Source organism: Mustelus asterias, chromosome 6 (genome assembly GCF_964213995.1).
Source record: "Mustelus asterias chromosome 6, sMusAst1.hap1.1, whole genome shotgun sequence".
Lineage (NCBI taxonomy): Eukaryota > Metazoa > Chordata > Chondrichthyes > Carcharhiniformes > Triakidae > Mustelus > Mustelus asterias.
Genome location: NC_135806.1, coordinates 100,473,944 through 100,492,383, shown reverse-complemented (window position 1 = coordinate 100,492,383; position 18,440 = coordinate 100,473,944). Strand labels below are relative to the sequence as shown.

The 18,440-nt window shown below is 39.8% G+C and overlaps 1 protein-coding gene across 10 annotated transcripts in view; it reads right to left on the bottom strand.

Annotated features, from left to right (window-relative positions):
• Window positions 1–316: 316 nt before the first annotated feature.
• mef2cb (myocyte enhancer factor 2cb) overlaps window positions 317–18,440 on the bottom strand; it is a 236,834-nt gene continuing 218,710 nt past the window's right edge. For 5 of the 10 annotated variants that reach the window (XM_078214802.1, XM_078214808.1, XM_078214804.1 and 2 more), the window contains 3 exons: window positions 15,470–15,599; window positions 10,375–10,507; window positions 317–4,188 (listed from right to left, as the gene is read on the bottom strand). In XM_078214802.1, coding sequence (XP_078070928.1) covers window positions 3,963–4,188; window positions 10,375–10,507; window positions 15,470–15,599 — 489 coding nt within the window. In that variant the 3' untranslated portion in view covers window positions 317–3,962. Of the gene's footprint in view, window positions 4,285–10,370; window positions 10,508–15,469; window positions 15,600–18,440 lie in introns of those variants that run through there. The other 5 variants (XM_078214798.1, XM_078214800.1, XM_078214801.1 and 2 more) reach the window with 2 other exon arrangements.

Here is an 18,440-nt window from a genome sequence, read left to right as displayed (position 1 = left end):
TCGCTCCCGCCCCGGTGGTGCTACCTGCAATGATGGTTGTAGGCCTTAAATTGGCCGGCAGCTCTCAAGAGAGTTGGATTTTCACCCTGGGGGTTCTTGTTAACAGGGCAGCAGTGGGCTTGCATGGTAAGTGCATGACTGGCACTTAATTTAACAAGCCTTCCGAAAAGGTAACGATGCGGGGGGTTTTTGCTGTCTCCCCAGCCAGCAAGCGAGATCACATCGCCCCCCCCCCCGCCCCCATTCAACCCCCTGTCATCACCTCCATTAAATACCATACGTGAGAGAGAAAAAATAATCACACAATGACATCAAATCACTATGAAAGCCAGTAACTTTACTGATTTGTCTGCAAAATACAAATTATACCTTATTTCCAGCGAGAGAAACTTGAATTTTCCCATAAAAATTTTCACTACAGACAGCTGAATTAAGTCCCTTGAGATACATAGATGTAATTTAACTTAGTTATTAACATCTTTTTGTCATCAAGTGGCGACAAAGTCCAGCTTATGCCGCTGTGAGCCTCTTTATTTTTGCTGCAAACGTCCACATTTCCCCCATTTACAAGCAATCATTTTGTATTACTATTGTATAATGGAAACAAATCCTCAGAAAAAATAACAGCAAACCAGCTGGAGCAATCCAAGTATGTTTTAGGTCAATAACAATAGTCCTTCTAAAGCAATCCAGGGCTACAGTTTATAACAGTTCCTTCATATAGAGCACCGGTACCGTATTTCATTGCTTAATTAACTGACCTCTTTAAACTTTTTTTTGAGGTATGGATGAATTTGAGGTATGATCAGGGAAAGTATAATATATATAATAACCTGAACACAAAATAAAACAGAAAAAAAAACAATTCGAGAAGCATATTTGCAAAAACTGTGGCGAACTGCCTGGATTGCTCCACATCTTTGGTTAAAATATTAACAAAAGCCTTTATCATTACTCTACACTTGAAGCACTCTAAATAAACATTTTTTTTTTGATCAGTCTTTCCAGAACTCTGTAGTGGCAGGAAACCAGCGTTAGGTGAAAGTTGCCACATTCTACACAGCGGATGGCACAAATAATAACAGTTGAAGCACTCATATTTTAATTTATTTTTTTTAGGCAATAGTCTTTTACGAGCAACAAAGTGGTTTTCTGGAACACTGTTGTTTGTAATTGTTAAGTGGGTTTCTAGTAAAGCCAAACCTTCAAGGCATACTTTACAGAGGTTGGGAAGCAGTGGTGTGTGCATAAAGTCCATTTCTTGCTTTAAGTTTCCATTTTAGAAAAGGCTATATTATAATGGTCAACTATAAATAAATATATTGTCAGACTTTTAAAAATAAATTTTCAAAAAACGTATAAGATACTGAATTGAGTTAGCTAGCGGATTTTCTTCTGAAAGATACCTTTCTTTAATGCTGTATATTTTGATGGTGTGACCATTTTCTAGGGCTTTTAAAAACATTTCATGGGGCAACATTGGGGTATCCCATTTATCATAAACTCTGTCTTTTGGAGGTAGAATAGTGGATTTTGCAGAATATTCTGTCAAAGCTGATCTGGTTTGCTGATATTTTCACTATCTCAGCTTTTAAGGTATGACATCTGCTGGCTCTGATATGTCAACTCAAGTTACTGGCAGCAGTAATGCATTGCAAACATCAAGATATCAGTAAATGACTTTGCTCTCACTTCTGCGCAGAATAGTAACAAGCCTTTTTGATGTTCATGAGTTTTATGAAACAGAAAATAACTTAAGTGCCCCCAGGAAAGTGCCACTGCCATTTTTTTTTTGCCTCGCAGTAAAGAACATTGCCTAAATCTGTTAGCAAATGGGTTGTGTGAGTACATGAGAATATACAAGGGGCTCTGCCCCAATAATTTTAAAACCATAGTACTGTATCATTATATGCTAACTCAGAATTAGCTCTGTGGTCAAACATACAGCAAAATTATAACACTTGGATAACAGTGAGTAGAGGGTTGTAGGTACAGAAAGGAGTGACCCATTGTGAATTAAGTTGTGCTTCTCAATCGATTTAAAAAAAAAATTGTGGATATTGATTTGCTGTTGCCATGATATTTTCGATCTACGATGAAATCGATTGCTTAATTTTCAAAAAGTTGCTGAATTAAAATCGTGTTAGGAATCTGTGGCTGCCTGACATTCATTTATTGACTGAACCATTAGTGAGAATTGCTTTTTAGTAACATGTGAACACCTTACAATGAAGTTGTGAAGGCATGAAAGTTAACTGGGATTGAAGCTTTAAGTATGAATTTGTTTCCAAAATCCATTCAACATTAAATGGATCTATTTCAGAACTGAAAGAGAACATACACACACAACATGAGTCTCAATTAGGTTGTGGTCAGGGGTTATGATTGAGAAAAGTTTCATTTTCTTTCACAAACTTTAAAAAGACCTTTGTTTTTTTTAAAAAAGAAACTTTAAAACTTATAAGTGACAAAATATCCACTGGCCATTCTTCAGTTTCAAAAATTCTTGTCTAGAAAACATACAAATCCATATGACTGAACTAATTTTGTCAAGTATTCATATTAGGTTAAGGATAGATGAGCATTTCACCACAATGTTCAGAATTACAAATTAGCAATTGGATGGACTGAGAAAAACTAACCCCGATAACAAGGTCCTGCTGAAACTACCCCCGGTACCCAAAATGGCAGGCAGCCCCACTCCTTTCCGTGTTTTAATTCCGAAACAGTAACACAATTTAGAATACATACTAAACCTGTCCTCCCAACTGGTTAACTCCTTTATACTGAACACAGCCAACTCTGATTCTGCAAAAGGTGTGCAGAAAAGACCTAAAGAATTTAGTTACTTAAACGTGCATATGCACAAATACATTCCCCCCCCCACTAATAAGATAACCAAAACAATGTTTGCTATGACCATAATTAATATATATTAGAAAGCTATACACAAGCATGTTAATTTCACAGATTTTAAAAGATTTTCTTAATATTATTTTTTATATAATTAGAAATACACAATTCAAAAACAAAACCTCTACAAAGAGAAAACAGTTATCTTGGTTAGCAAAGCGTGGAGTTTTTTCATGGCTAGGGTAGTGCTTCCATACGAAGAGCCCAATTCCATTGTTTTTAGGACTGTTTAAAATACCGGCAAAGCTATCAGGAAAAAAAACATTTTGGCTTAGGTAACTACAAAAAGCCACAAATGCTTTGCAAATGTTTTTTCTTGCTTTCATATGAAAATATAAGCAAAATGTAATGTACATCTTTTTTTTTTAAAATCCACTTAAAATGTTAAACAGACCCAGAATTTGGACTTTTCCCACATATTAACGATATTCCATTTTTTTTTGGTCAAAGTATGGCCCTCATTCAAATGACTGATCCATTTCATTTGAGTGCCATACTCTGTTGATATGCCTTTTTTCCTTAGTATGTTCAGGATGTCAGTTGACCGGTTTGTCTCGTTGAGAATGGTCACCCATATTTCTGGGCCTGTCAACCACCTATACATATATAATTTTTTTTTTTGTTTTTGTTGCATAACAGCTGCACTTTCTCTCTCAGCAAAGATCCGCCAGTTCTGGCAAATGTTTCCTTTTTGATCTGCTATTTACATGTAAATACGTTGAACCTGCAACATGACACTATCTATTGTAACATACATTTTGCAAGGGAGCACAGCAATGAAAAAAAGAGTTAGCAGTTAAATCTACATTGTACAAGGGTTTTCTTTGTACAACTCAAGTGCTAAAGCTGTTATCTCAGCAATTTACGTTACTTTATAATCACTGAGGCAAGTTAAAAGTACTTTTACAAAACAGAGTACCTGACTTATTTTCCACACACGGCACAGATAATGTTGAACTCCCCTCTCCCTCCCTCCCTCCCTTGCCCTGTAATGTAGCGCACACACACACACACTGCAAGGAAAAAAAAAGATGACCGCAAGAATCTTATCATGTTGCCCATCCTTCGGACAGCCTCATCCGCTTGACAGACGGGCTTTCCCTTTCATCTGGCGAAGGCCTGGTAAGTCCGATGGGAGAGTGGAAGTCATTCCTGTGATCCTCTCGGTCACTTCCGTCGTAGGAACTGCTGCAGCTGCTGAGACTGTCCACTGGAGATCGCCCTGCGTCGAGCCTCGAGTGCTGCGGGTAGCCCAGCGGCGTGTGGGTGCGATCTCTAGGGGGAGAAACAGGTTCTGACTTGATGTTGAGGCTTTGAGTAGAAGGCAGGGAGAGATTGGAATTCTGAGATAAGTGAGTGCTAGTACAAACTCTGTGGGAGGAAAGGAAACCAGTTACAGAATGAAGAGGGCAACTGCCCCCACCCTGCAAACAGACAAAATGCACGGACACTCACATAAATGCACGTGTCAAGGATTTAAAATATTTCTTATCAGAAGCAACTATGATATCAGTCGTAGACCTTTAGACCCACATACACATGGTGCTGCTTCTAGTTGGCCTAGAATGGTGACAATGCTAAAAAATAGCTGAGAGCTTCATTGCTTGTCTCCTCACCCTCATTTATTTTACAGACACAAACTTTCCTCATTAGTTTTACCAGCTAAAATTAGCTGAAAGCTTCAGTCTCAGTATTATCTCAGCAATTTACGTTACTTCATATCACCATCATCTATTTTACGGACACAAACATTTCCTCATTAGTTTTACCAGTAGGCAGCTAAGTTTGAACCCATTTCGATATGAAGCCCGAGGTAATGGCAAACAATTTAAAAAGAGATTCCGAGCTCCTGTTATCACGTTACTACTTCAACACGTTTCTCTTTGCTCAGAGGCTACCTATTGGCAAGATGCATAAAGATGGCTTTTCAGGATCTTATATCAATTTTATGTTGTGAACAAATTTTTTTTTACTTGGAGCAGTCAAAGGACATGATGAGCACTTCTGACTTTTAAAGTGATAAAAAAATTAAAATATTAATGATCTTTAGTTTGCTGGGTTAAAAGATTTAGGAGTTAAAGGTATGTCTGAAGTATTAATAGTTGTGGGATGAAGATTAACATTACAGAACATTTTTGAGCAAAAGCAGTAATAGTGTTGACTCTTAACAGTTCAGAATCCAGTCTGCACTGATAGCATTACATCAACAAACAACTGCAGTTGCGAGTTTATTACTTAATTTCCGACTGTTGCACCTTCCCAATGACTGTGGAAAGTGCATATAATGGGAAGGAAGTGGTGAAGTGGTATTGTCACTGAACTGGTAATCCAGAGATGAAGGGTAACACTCTGGGGGCCAGGGTTTGAATCTCACGTTGGCAGATGATGATGTTTGAATTCCATAAAAATCTGGAATTAAAAGTCTACTGATGACCATGAAACCATTGTTGATTGTCAAAAAATATCTAGTTCACTAATGCCCTCCAGGGAAGGAAATCTGCCATCCTTACCTGGTCTGGCCTACAGCAATGTGATAATCTCTGAAATGGCCGAGCAAACCACTCCATTAGGGCAATTAGGAATGTTTATAATCATTGGATTTTGACAGTGCAGAAGAGACCATTCAGCCCATTGAGTCTGCACCAACCCTCCCAAGGAGCATCTTAATTAGGCCCAACCCCCTGTCCTATCCCCGTTGCCCACATTGATCATGGCCAATCCACCCAACCTGCACTTCTTGGGACACTAAGGAGCAAATTAGCACGACCAATCCACCTAACCTGTACACCTTTGGACTGTGGGAGGAAACCGGAGCACCTGGAGGAAACTCACACAGACACAGGGAGAATGTGCAAACTCCACAGTCACTCAAGGCAGGAATCACACCTGGGTCTCTGGCACCATGAGGCAGCAGTGCTAACCATTGTGCCACTCCTCCAATATTGCTACTTAAATTTTTAAGATGCTGGGGAAACCCACCTCCCAGACCATTTGGGTACTTCAGTGAACAGTGTAACTATTTCACTGATGCCATGGGTCTCACCACAACCAATGGAGAATGGCACTCTGACATAAGTTCAAACACTTGCCATGCTTGTCCTAAGGAGCTGTTGTTTGAGGTTAAGCACATACTGTATCCGTTATGTAACATCTTAAAATCAGAGCAAAATATTACATCCAAATAAATGGTTTTAAAGTAAGTTTTAACAAAGGAATTTGCATGGCACAGTGTGATAGCATTCTACACAGCTCTGCTGAAAAGTGTGATTGAATAGCTATTAGAAGACCAGGGTTGATTATTTCTGCCTGAAAACCCTGTTTTGTTCATTTGATTATAAAACCGAATAACTGTCCGCTGCAGTGGTTATGCTCAAAATGTGCTCTGTGTCAGAGGACCGACAACTACCCATTGATTTAAATGGACATCAGCAGTCATACTTGGGAGATTGTCTTGGAGCATTATGGTGACTAATTAATGTTTTTAACCTGGGTCATAAGTGTGTGGATACAGTAATTAGGTTAGTAGCTAACATCATGTGAAGTGAATATTACAGCAATAATAATAACTTTTGCCATGGTACGTTTGGGGCAGCACGGTGCCACAGTGGTTAGTACGCTGCCTCAATGGCGCCAGAGACCCGGGTTTGATTCCTGACTTGGGTCACTGTCTGTGTGGAGTCTGCACGTTCTCCCGGTGTCTGCGTGGGTTTCCTCCAAAAGATGTGCTGGTTTGGTGCATTGGCCATGCCAAATTCTCCCTCCTTGTACCCAAGTGCCGTAGCGTGGTGACTAGAGGATTTTCACAGTAACTTCATTGCAGTGTTAATGTAAGCCTAGCTGTGACACTAATAAATAAACTAAAAAAACTTTTTCCGAAGTTTTACCTTTGATGGTAATAAACTACGGACCCGATTTGTTTAGCAGCACCCTGAAAGGGACTCCTTGTAGTTTTCTTTTGGCTGATAGACTTTGGAATTGTTTGAATTCTATTACACAATCATGTAATGTAATGAAAGCTTTGCATCATTTGAATGACACCAGTAAGTTGCATCATTCACCACTACTCGGTATCCTTAGGCCACTGTGGGGGCTAATTGAGGGGGGAGGTAGTCAAGCTCCCTGAATGGATTTTCATTTTAACCAGATCTGGATTTTTAGGCTTTTCCAGGGTCAGCAGGCTTGGCAGCTTTTTTCCCGCAAGCCTTTGTACTACTATTGATGAGTCAAATATTCTTTTCTTTCTAAAATGTTAAGAGTTTTATAGACACCTTAAGATTTTGCAGTCATTTGAATGACACTAACTAATGGGATCCCTTTCTTCTTGGACCTGACTTGCCCCATTGCCACCCAATATGAAACATCACAAGAACATATCTTTCAGTAATAACACATCAGAAAACATTCTTTAATATATACTGAGAAACACAAAACATTCACACCAATAATTCTTAACCTAAGATATATATAACCACTTCTAGCAATTAATATTTTTTCTATTTCAAGTATAAAATAATCGTAGATCAATTTCTTTGATCTATCACCACTAAATTTTAGCAATTAAGTTGACAACAGCACTGCATGCAATGAAGGTACTGTACTGTGCTGCCCCCAAGTGGCTAATCATTGCCAAGCTACTTAAATACATGAGGTTAAAGGGCTCACTTTCATTGGACTCAGTTGAATTCAAAGTGCTGAATGTTTTTCGTCTTTACTCAGTTTTGAAACTCACTTATAAACTCCATTGTATACATTAACAGTATATGCTAGGCCTCTTAATCTACATTTGGAATTAGCCCCACTTTTAAATATCTGCATAAATACCCTTAACCATGAAATACTCCGTAGCCCAATTACAGTCTATCATACAGCTTATGAATAAAATGCCTCGAAGACCCCAAGCCATTGGGTAGGCTTGTACACAGCATTTTACATTTCAATGATTTTAATGGACATAAATCGTGTGCACTGCCGCTGATCCCCCAAAGGGGGATTTGGGAGAGAGATTGGGCTGTTCAGGCCTATACTCCCTGGAGTTCAGAAAAATGAGAGGAGATATAATTGAGGTGGACAAGATGATAAAGGAGATTGACAAAGCAGACGTGGAGAGGATGCCCTCTTGTAGGGCAATCTAGAACAAGAGGTCATAGTTTTAGGATAAGGGGTGGCAAATTTAAAACAGAGATGTGGACAAATTATTTCTCTCAATCACTACCCAGAGCATGGAGGATACTGGCTCTTTGAGTAAATTTAAGGAACAAGTGGACAGATTTTTCATTATTATGGTTAAGGTGAACAGTCAGGAAGGTGGAGTTGAGGCCGAGATGAGATCAGCTATGATCATATGGCATGGCGGAGCAGGCTCGAGGGGCTGAATTGCCTACTTTTATTCCTAGTTAAGATTCTTATGAAAGCCACCCATACGTCATAAAAATCTTTGAGTCCTATTTCACTGGCAGGGCTCAGAAAGATTTTCATGGCATATTTTATTTCAAAAGTAAAAGATAAATATTGCTGCTCACTTAGAAAGCAAACAATCTTCATTCTCTCAGTGTACTTACTTAACATTTATGAGCCTATATTCAGTTAGATGGATGCATAGAAATATTTCAAGGTTTCAGTTCTAATTATTTTCTGATCTGGGCAACCAGGTCTTTATTTAAGCATTTAAACTCACCACTGGCAGTATTCAGGCATAGTCTGCCTGAAATCATGGGTGAGATTCTCTGGCCTCCCTGCGGCATTTTCCTCAGCGGCAGGAGGCAGAATCCTCTGGTCCCACCGCTATCGATGGGAATTCCCATTGAAGCCGTCCCACACCGCCAGGAAACCCGCCACAGGGGCTACACCGCCGGCAGGATCAGAGAATCATGCTGGCGTGAAACAGATGGAGAATTCCGGCCAATATTTACTATTGGTTTTACGATTTCACGTGGATACCCGACCCAAATGGAAAAGTCTGGGCTGCAAGACTTTTTGTTTTTGGTTAAAAAATATAAATGTATCTAATAGAACCATAGAAAATTACAGCTCAGAAACAGGCCTTTTGGCCTTTCTTGTCTGTGCCGAACCATTTTATGCCTAGTCCCACTGACCTGCACTTGGACCATATCCCTCCACACCCCTCTCATCCATGAACCTGTCCAAGTTTTTCTTAAATGTTAAAAGTGATCCCGCATTTACCACTTTATCCGGCAGCTCATTCCACACTCCCACCACTCTCTGCGTGAAGAAGCCCCCCCTAATATTCCCTTTAAACTTTTCTCCTTTCACCCTTAACCCATGCCCTCTGGTTTTTTTCTCCCCTAGCCTCAGCGGAAAAAGCCTGCTTGCATTCACTCTATCTATACCCATCAAAATCTTATACACCTCTATCAAATCTCCCCTCAATCTTCTACGCTCCAGGGAATAAAGTCCCAACCTTTAGAATATATCTAGAGTGGAGGCCTTAGGCTGCTAGAGCAAGGTTGCTTTATGATTGACATAAAAGAGCCAATGCAGTGAAGGTGTACAGAGAGTGAATTAATAATTAGAGCATTTAAAAATGTGGTAGGACCCGCAAACCCTAAAAGTATTGTCTAACATTGAAAACATTTGTTTGCCCATGCAGCTATATTGCGAAAGAACAACTTAATGGACAGATCAAGATCTGGGGCCCACCAGCATTGCACAGGTTTGGCTGGATGCAAAAAGAACATAAGAGAGGCAACAGTTAGTCATTTCTTTCTGCTGCTAGGGTTTTCATTGTTCAATAACATGTGCTACAGTAGTGCTTTTCTGATGTTGGGGTTAGGACACATCATAGAATCCCTACAGTGCAAAAAGAGGCCATTTGGCCCATCGAGTCCATCTACCCGACCACAATCCAACCCAGGGCCTATCCCCGTAACCCCACGCATTTACCCTTGCTGGTCCCGCTGACACTAAGGAGCAATTTAGCATGGCCAATCAACCTAACCTGCACACCTCTGGACTGTGGGAGGAAACTGGCGCACCCGGAGGAAACCCATGCAGACACGGGGAGAACGTGCAAACTCCACACAGACAGTCACCCAAGATCAGAATTGAACCTGGGTCCCTGGTGCTGCGAGGCACCAGTGCTAACCACTGTGCCACCCTGCGATGGTTGGACCTGCATACAGGGAAACTGTACATCTTGAAATAAGTATCCACTGCCAATGCAGTTTGCTTTTCCCCAGCAACAACAATCAAGACCTGAATTAGTAACTAAAAATCACTTAAATTGACAAATTTATATCCATATTTTGTGGAACTTTTGCAGTATACAATTGCAATTATTGGCTTAGAAATGAGTTGGATGAAAATTTGATTATGGTTTTTGCTTCTGGGTCACACACACACACACACACACACACACACACACACGTACATGGCGAGAATGAAGAGATTAGATTAATAAATCATACAAGATGATTAATTCGCTGTTTTGTTAAATGTACTTACCCCAACTGGCTGAGGGCTGAATGTTGCATATTCTGTAGCTGATGTTGCTGCCAGCCAGTCATCGAGCCCAGGTGGAGAGCATTGGTATTAAACCCAGTGAGAGATGACAAGTCTGCACTACTAAGGGAATATTCTTTATTGCGATGTCAGCAGGGGCCAGGATAAGAGGAAAAAGAAACAATATAGTCCATCAAAATGCGTCCTTCAGATCCCTGGTGAAACAATTCACTTTTAATGTTCTGAGCACCTCATGTATAAACTGATTTGGACACTCTAGTACAAAATATTTTGTGTTTGAAAAAAGATCAAGATCTAAATTTTTGGGAAGCGAGTACACGATTGTTAAAATATATTAAACTTCAGAATCAGAACATTCATTGAATAGAAAGTAGACGTTTGTTTTATTCTGACGGTGTCAACTTTAGAGCAATCCAAAACTAATGTCGCAGCCTCTCTCTTTGACCACAGCATTGTATCTTTCTCTGCTTCACACAGTTATCTTTTTTTTTCTTCCAAAAGGCAATGGTCGCTACCTCAACTACCCTCTGTGGCAAAATTTTCCACACATCCAACTCTTTGTGTACTGAAGTTTTTCCTAACTTCTCCCTGCCACTCACTTCCCAACCAGAGGAAATAATTTAAAAAAAAATCCTCCTAATATTTTTTGCTCCAGTAAAGATAGTGCTTGAAACGCAAGGCTTTTTTTTATAACTACACCTTTCAGCGTATTTCAATTGTGTGTATACTCCCATTCCCTGTGTTTGCTCACAAAACATGTTACCTCATGCTTTTCCACGTTAAATTGCATTGAATATTCCTAATCCATCGACATCCTCCTGACATTTTTCACTGTCTTGCTACTTAACAAAATGCTACCTTTGTGCTCCCAGCATATGTCTAAGTCAAAATCACCTGTCCAGAGAACAAAAATGATTCAACACGGCTTCCTGCTCACACCACCTTCACCCCTTTCTCCTAGAGTAACAAACAGTAAACCTAACCCTTTGTTTCCTGTTCATCAAACCAACTTCATTTCCCTGGTATTGAAAATTAACATGCTGATTTTTTTGTAACAAACCTACAATGCCTATTACAGATTCCCTTCCTGAAACCATCTATATCACATACATTACATTTATTTCACCTATCTAGTCACTTCCACATAAATTTGCAACATATGATTGTTTTCAACTAGACCATTCTTAATTATCCTGTGCATTTCTAAATGCTTACATATTTGATCTTAAATTATGCTTTCTAAGGATTTGACTGCAACTTGTGTTAGAGTTGTCAGTCTGAAGTCTACTCCCAAAAACTGAAAGCTATTTGTTTCAACAAAAGGGATGGATTCTTTCAGGAATTTGAAATGAAGCAATTTATTTGAAACAGCATGCAAGTTATTACCTTTACTTGCAATACGTTTTATATAATAGATCATTTGAATTAAGCAATAGAATTAAGGTTCGACTGTTTTGTACTTAGTTTATTCTTCTTTCTCTTTTGACCAGAGGAATTACAATGGTATCTAAGGAGGACTAAAATATGCTGGGCAGAACCGGAGCTATTTCCTAAGGTGATATCAAGGCCCAGTGACATACGCACCTTGAATTCCATTACCTTTTTTAGATCTAATTCCTTTTCTGCAGTTAACTCTAAACATTGTTCCATATCTTTCTCTGGTACACCTTTGTTTTCATATCCATCAACATTGTGAAACCTGATGCTTAATATGGGGGGGGGGGGCGTTCTCCAATCTTGTCCGTGGACGCCCCGCTGTAAGTGAGAATGGAGAATTTGGCATTCCAGCCAAAACTCCATTCACTTTCAGCGGCACTGGAGAATCAAAGCTGCGAACGAGGGTGGAAATGTTCAGCCCATGTCTTTCAAATATCTTCATCCTCTACAACTAGATTTTTGCCTTGATTCCTGAGTCACTCTATCCTTTATTTAATTACTCTCACTTACAATATGTTTATAAATACTTTCACTATTCCCAATTCTTTATCCGCCTTCCTCACTCTCAATTTTTATATTCTAATAATTTACATAGCAATAATTCTTGTTCTTTCATAAACCTTCCATTAAGTTTCAGTTAGCTTTAATCTCCCTGTTATGCATAGAACTCTGCTTCGATGTGCCCCTCTTTTCAAAATAAATTTATTTTATCCTCTATCCATCTCATGTTTGAACATCTTCCCCGTTTGCTAAATTTCTGCCCAGTTATTTTGGGCCAGATCCAATTCACCAAGGTTCATTCAACAGCACCTTCCAAACCTGCAAATTCTACCACCTGGTTGCATTCTCAACCAAGAACAAGAATTATTGCAACGATCTACAAGACACACACTATCCCGGCTTGGAACTGTATTGCCGTTTCTTCACTGTTGCTTGGTCAAAATATTGGGACTCCCTTCTGGACATCAGGGTGGATGTTCCTGTAACACATGAACTGCACTGATGCATGAAGGCAGCTCATCACCACCTTCTCAAGGGCAATTATTAAGGATGGATAATAAATGCTGGCCTATCTAGGGAAGCCTACATCCTATGAACGGATATAAAAATGATCCCTCCTTATAACATTTCACTTTACTAGTCAAATACCCTACTTGATTCTACATTATCCTTTTTTATTTTTAGTTTGGAACTATTTCCCAATTCTTTTTCTACTATCATATTATTTATTTGTTCCACTTAATTTTTCAGATTAAAGCTAGCAATGATTCCAATTGGAAACATCACCTAAATGCTTACATGAAAGGAACAATTCTTAATTATTAAAAAAATAATGAATTTTTAATTCTTATAGGAACCTTCCATTCAGAGTTTCCATTTCTGGGACCATTCTGTTGACTTGACTTAATGGGAAGCAATCACCTGATCCTGAAGTAGTTCATTTATTTTTTTAACGGAGGATGTTGTTCTCCTTGGGGGAGAAAACTGCAGCGTACCGAGGCAATAGCAATTTTTTCCATACCAGTATGCTAATTATGACAAAGTGTACCACACCTTCGGCATACCTTACTTGCACAGTACGAGTCACAAAATCTCTCCCTCAGAGTTATCTCCTAATTCGACAAATGCAGCATCACCCCCTTCACCTTGCCATATAATAATAGCCACATCTATTCCTACTCAGTTTTTACTTATCATTTTAATAGCTTCAAAAAGACTAGATAGAGGAGTTTGTTAGCAAATAAAGTAGCTGAAAATCACATGTGCTTCTTAAAGTTCTCCAAGATTGTCTTTTCACTACAAGTTCCAGTTACAAGTTGTCTGAACCTATTAGGCATATTAAGACATGCGCGAATGGTCAGCCACCGAGACCTTTCAGGTCCCACAGACAACACTAAACATAAAATTCCAGCCTGTTTGAAGAATAGTTTAAATTGACCATGTGCTTTTATATTTTCAGCAGCATTTTTCATTAGGTAAATTAATGGCAATTTAACAAAATTTAATTCAAAAGTTGATAGGTTAGTGAAAATGCTTTCAGAATTATGCTATTAAACTGCACTATGATTCGAAGTTCTAATGGCTTCATTTATTCAAGGTGCATCAAAACACTGAAGGTAAATTGTTCCAAAAGTATTATACTCAGAAAATTGCTTTCAATTGGATTTTTACTGTGTTACTATATGCTTGATAGATATGACAATCAAAACTGAAGAATGTTAACTGAACGTGCAATTTGGAAAGTTTAGCACAGCAGGCCACTCACTGTTGCAGAATTGATTAGCAATGCTTTTTACCAGACAAAGGTGTCCCATGTTTTACATTAAATTGTCTAGAACTGTAATCAATATATAAAATGGAAGACATTCTTACAACACATTTGCTTCAAAAGTACGTTTGTTTTAAAACTGTGGTGTATGATATACACACAACTTGCATTTATGTAGCATCTTTAATGTAGTAAAATGATGCCAGGTGTTTCACAGGAGTGCAATTAAAGAAAAATGTGCAGACATATATAAACATGAATTTCCAAGGCGCAATGGTTAGCACCGCCGTGTCACAGCGTCAGGGACCCAGGTTCAATTCTGGCCTCGGTTGACTGTGTGGAGTTTGCATGTTCGCCTTGTGTCTGCATGGGTTTCCTCCTACAGTCTAAAGATGTCCGGGTTAGGTTGGTCGGCCATGCTAAATTGCCCCTTAGTATCAGGGGGATTAGAAGAGTAAATGCATGGGGTTACGGGGATAGGGCCTGGGTGGGATTGTTGTTGGTGCAGGTTTGATGGGCCGAATGGCCTCCTTCTGCACTGTATGGATTCTATGATTCTATGTGTGCATATTGGCACTTGTCCCTGCCAAAGCCCCTGCTAAAATGGATGACCTTGGACTATTCCAACAAATTCCAGTGTACTTAGCAATAAAGGGCACCTGTGTGTGTGATCCTGATGTAGCCAATGGGATCATGAAAAGAAGAATTTTGGTCCCAGGTTTTCTTTCTTTTAGGTGTCTGAAAATTGTTGCAAGAATTCAACTCCAAAAAAGTCGGTGACACAGTGGTTAGCACTGTTACCCCTCAGCGCCAGGGACCTAGGTTCAATTCTGGCCTTGGGGACTGTCTGTTTGCATGTTCTCCCCATTTCTGCATGGGATTCCTCCGGGTGCTCCTGTTTCCTCCCAGAGTCCAAAGATGTGTGGGTTAAATTGATTGGCCATAATAAATTGCCCCTTAGTGTCAGGGGGATTGGCAGGGTAAATAAGTGGGGTTACAGGGATAGGGCCCAGGTGGGATTGTTTTTGGAGCAGGCTCGATGGGCCGAATGGCTTCCTTCTGCACTGTAGGGATTCTATGAGAGTCTTACTTTTGGAGGGAAACATGAAGGTCAGACACAAAGAAATAGTAGGAAGTGCAGTTATTTGTATGTTTATAAAGTAATATGTGCGCTCCACTGCAGTAGTCAGACACCAGCTGCAACCCAAATCCTGTAACAATAGGCAAGTGGAAGCAGAATGGAACACGTCTTTCAGGAACAATATTACAGCAGTCATAAGTATTCCAGAAACGTGAAATAATATTGAAAACCCCAGTCGACCTATTTCATGTAACCTTGCTAATGACTGCAAAGTGATGGGAGTTACCTACCAGTACCATATGTGGTAGAAATGGCTGAAGGATATCCTCCCATCCCATGCCCAGGCAAGGTAGGGGTTGCCACAGAAACCACCGGCGTAGCCAATGACTGTGCAGCTTGCGAGTTGTTTATTCTTTGATTCTATAGAAAAACAAAATTGTGACTTTTAAATTATCTTTCAGGACTCGGATTTAAAAAAAATAATACTTGCAAAGGTAGCCAAGATGTAAACCGGACATTTTTAATAAAACAAATCACTTAGCATAATTGGCCTTTAAGAACTCTTCTAAACCTATCATTTACAGCACTTCAGGAGACTAGATGTTCCCAAGGTAACCAATTACATCAGTATCTCCATAGTAACTAGCCGAGTCACCAGCAAGGATCGTGTTATTGTGGCAGGAAAATAGACCATATGGAAAACAGATAAAACGTGCATTATGTCCTGTTATTGTGCTCATATATATCTATTTAAAAATGAATACTATAGTGGTGATTTTCAATAGTTCTTCACAAAGAATTGGACAGCATGTCTTAATCGTGAGCCAAAGGTTGTAAATCGTAACATTTTACATAACCAGTAGGTGGTGCTGTGTTCCTTCGGTTTAGCAGCTTATCCGGCTGTCACATGCTTATGAAGGCAGCACATTTTAGGTTATGTATGTCAGTCCTCACTTCATACCAGAATAATAAGATCAAAGCAATTAATTGACTACCAAATGCATAATGTTCAGCACAGCACAGATTTAGAGATCTATTCTGATTATAGCAACATGGAACTTGGGAGCAGGAGTAGGCCATTTGACACTTTGGACCTCTCCACCATTCAACAATATCATGGCTGCACTGATTATGGCGTCAACTTCACATTCCTGGTGACTTTGCCAGATTGCATTATAATTTTCGAGACAACTTCCCTCCATGACGGATGTTACACTAACTGACCTATAGTTTCCTGCCTTCTGTCTCCCTTCTCATAACCCTAGACTTCATAGAACCATAGAATCCCGACAGTGCAGAAGAAGGCCATTCAGTCCATCGAGCGCGCACCAACTCTCCGAAAGAGCCATCTCGCCCAGGCCCAGCATACCCCCCCCAACCCCACCCCATAACCCCTCGCATTTACCGTGGCCAATCCACCCAATTCACACAGCTTTGGACACTAAGGCTGGAATTTTCCAGCCATTTACGCCCCGCCATCACTGCAAGCGAGGACGGAGAATTTGGCACTTAGCCAAATCCCCATTCACTGCAGCGGGACCAGAGAATTCTGCTGGAGTGAATGGCTGGAAAATCCCGGCCTACGCGGCAATTTAGCAATCAACCTAACGTGCACATCTTTGGATTCGCTTGTCTGTCAAGAATCGATCTCCCTTAGTTTTGGATACATTTGATGAACTGCCCTCCAAGCTCCCTGGGGAAGAGAAATCCACAGAATAACAATCCACTGAGAGAGAGTTCTCATTTCCATCTTAAATGGACAATGACTTCTATTTAAATGGTGTCCCCCACAAGGGGAAATAGTCTCTTAGCATTCACCCTGTCAAGGATCTTTTATGTTTCAGTAAAATCGCATCTCATTCTTCTAAACTCTAATGGGTTCAACCTTTCTTCATAAAATCGCAGAATCACAGAACTGTTATGGCACAGAGGGAGACCATTCAGCCCATTGCGTCTATACTGGCTCTCCAAATGAGCATTATGCCATTTCCCTGTCTTTTCCCCAAACCCTTGCACAGTGTTTCTATTCATCTCACGCCCTCTTGAATGCCACAATTGAACCTGCCTCCACCACACTTCCAGATAGTGCATTCAAAACCCAAACCTTCTCACATCGCATTTGCTTCTTTTGCAAATCACTTTAAATGTGTGCCCTCTGGTTCTTGATCATTTTACAAATGGGAACAGTTTCTCCCTATCTACTCTGTCCAACCGCCTCAAGATTTTGTACATCTCTATCAAATCTCCTCTTAGCCTTCTTCTCTCCAAGGAGAGCAGTCCCAACCTCTCCAATCTAACATCATAACTGGAGTTTCTCATCCCTGGAACCATTTTTGTAAACCTCTTCTTCTCTCTAATATGTTCACATCTTCCTATAGTGTGATGCCCAGAACTGTACATAGCTGAGGTCTAACTAGTGTCTTGTACAAGTTCAGCATAACCACTTTGCCCTTGTACTCTATGACTATTATTAAAGCCCTGAATACTATATGCTTTATTAACTGCTTTCTCTACCTGTCCTGCCACCTTCAAAGATCTATGCACACAAACAGCCAGATTCCTCTACTCTGCATCCCCTTTAAGAATTTTACATCCTATTTTATATTGTCTCTCCATGTTCTTCTAACCAAAATGCATTAACTCACACTTCTCTGTGTTGAACTTCATCTGTCTTCTATCTGCCCACTCCATCAACTTGTCCATGTCCTTTTGAACTTCTACACTGTTCTCTTCATAGTTTACAATAATTCCAAGTTTTGTGTCATCCGCAAACTTTGAAACTGCCCCCATGCACACCAAGATCTAACAAGTATCAGTAAAACATGAGTCCCAAAACCGACCCCCAGGGAACTCCACTACAAACCTTCCTCCAGCCCAAAAAATATCCATTGACATTACTCGCTGCTTCCTATTATTTAGTCAATTTTGTTAAATCCAAGTACAACCACTTATATCAAAATAGCATGCTTTTCTAATTTGCAGCAAGTAAACCCTTCATCCCGAGAGTGAGTTGAGTGAACCTTTTCTGAACTGTTTCTAAAGTTATCATATCATTTTTCAAATAAGGAAACCAAAATTGTACTCAACACTTCAGGGGTGGTCTCACCCAGGCCCTGTATAGCTCTAGCAAAACACCTCTAGTTTTATATTCCATTCCCCTTGCAACAAACACCAACATTTCCTTCCTAATCACTTGTTGTTCCTGCTTACTAATGTTTTGTGATTCATGAACCAGGATATCCAGCTTCCACAGGGAAGACA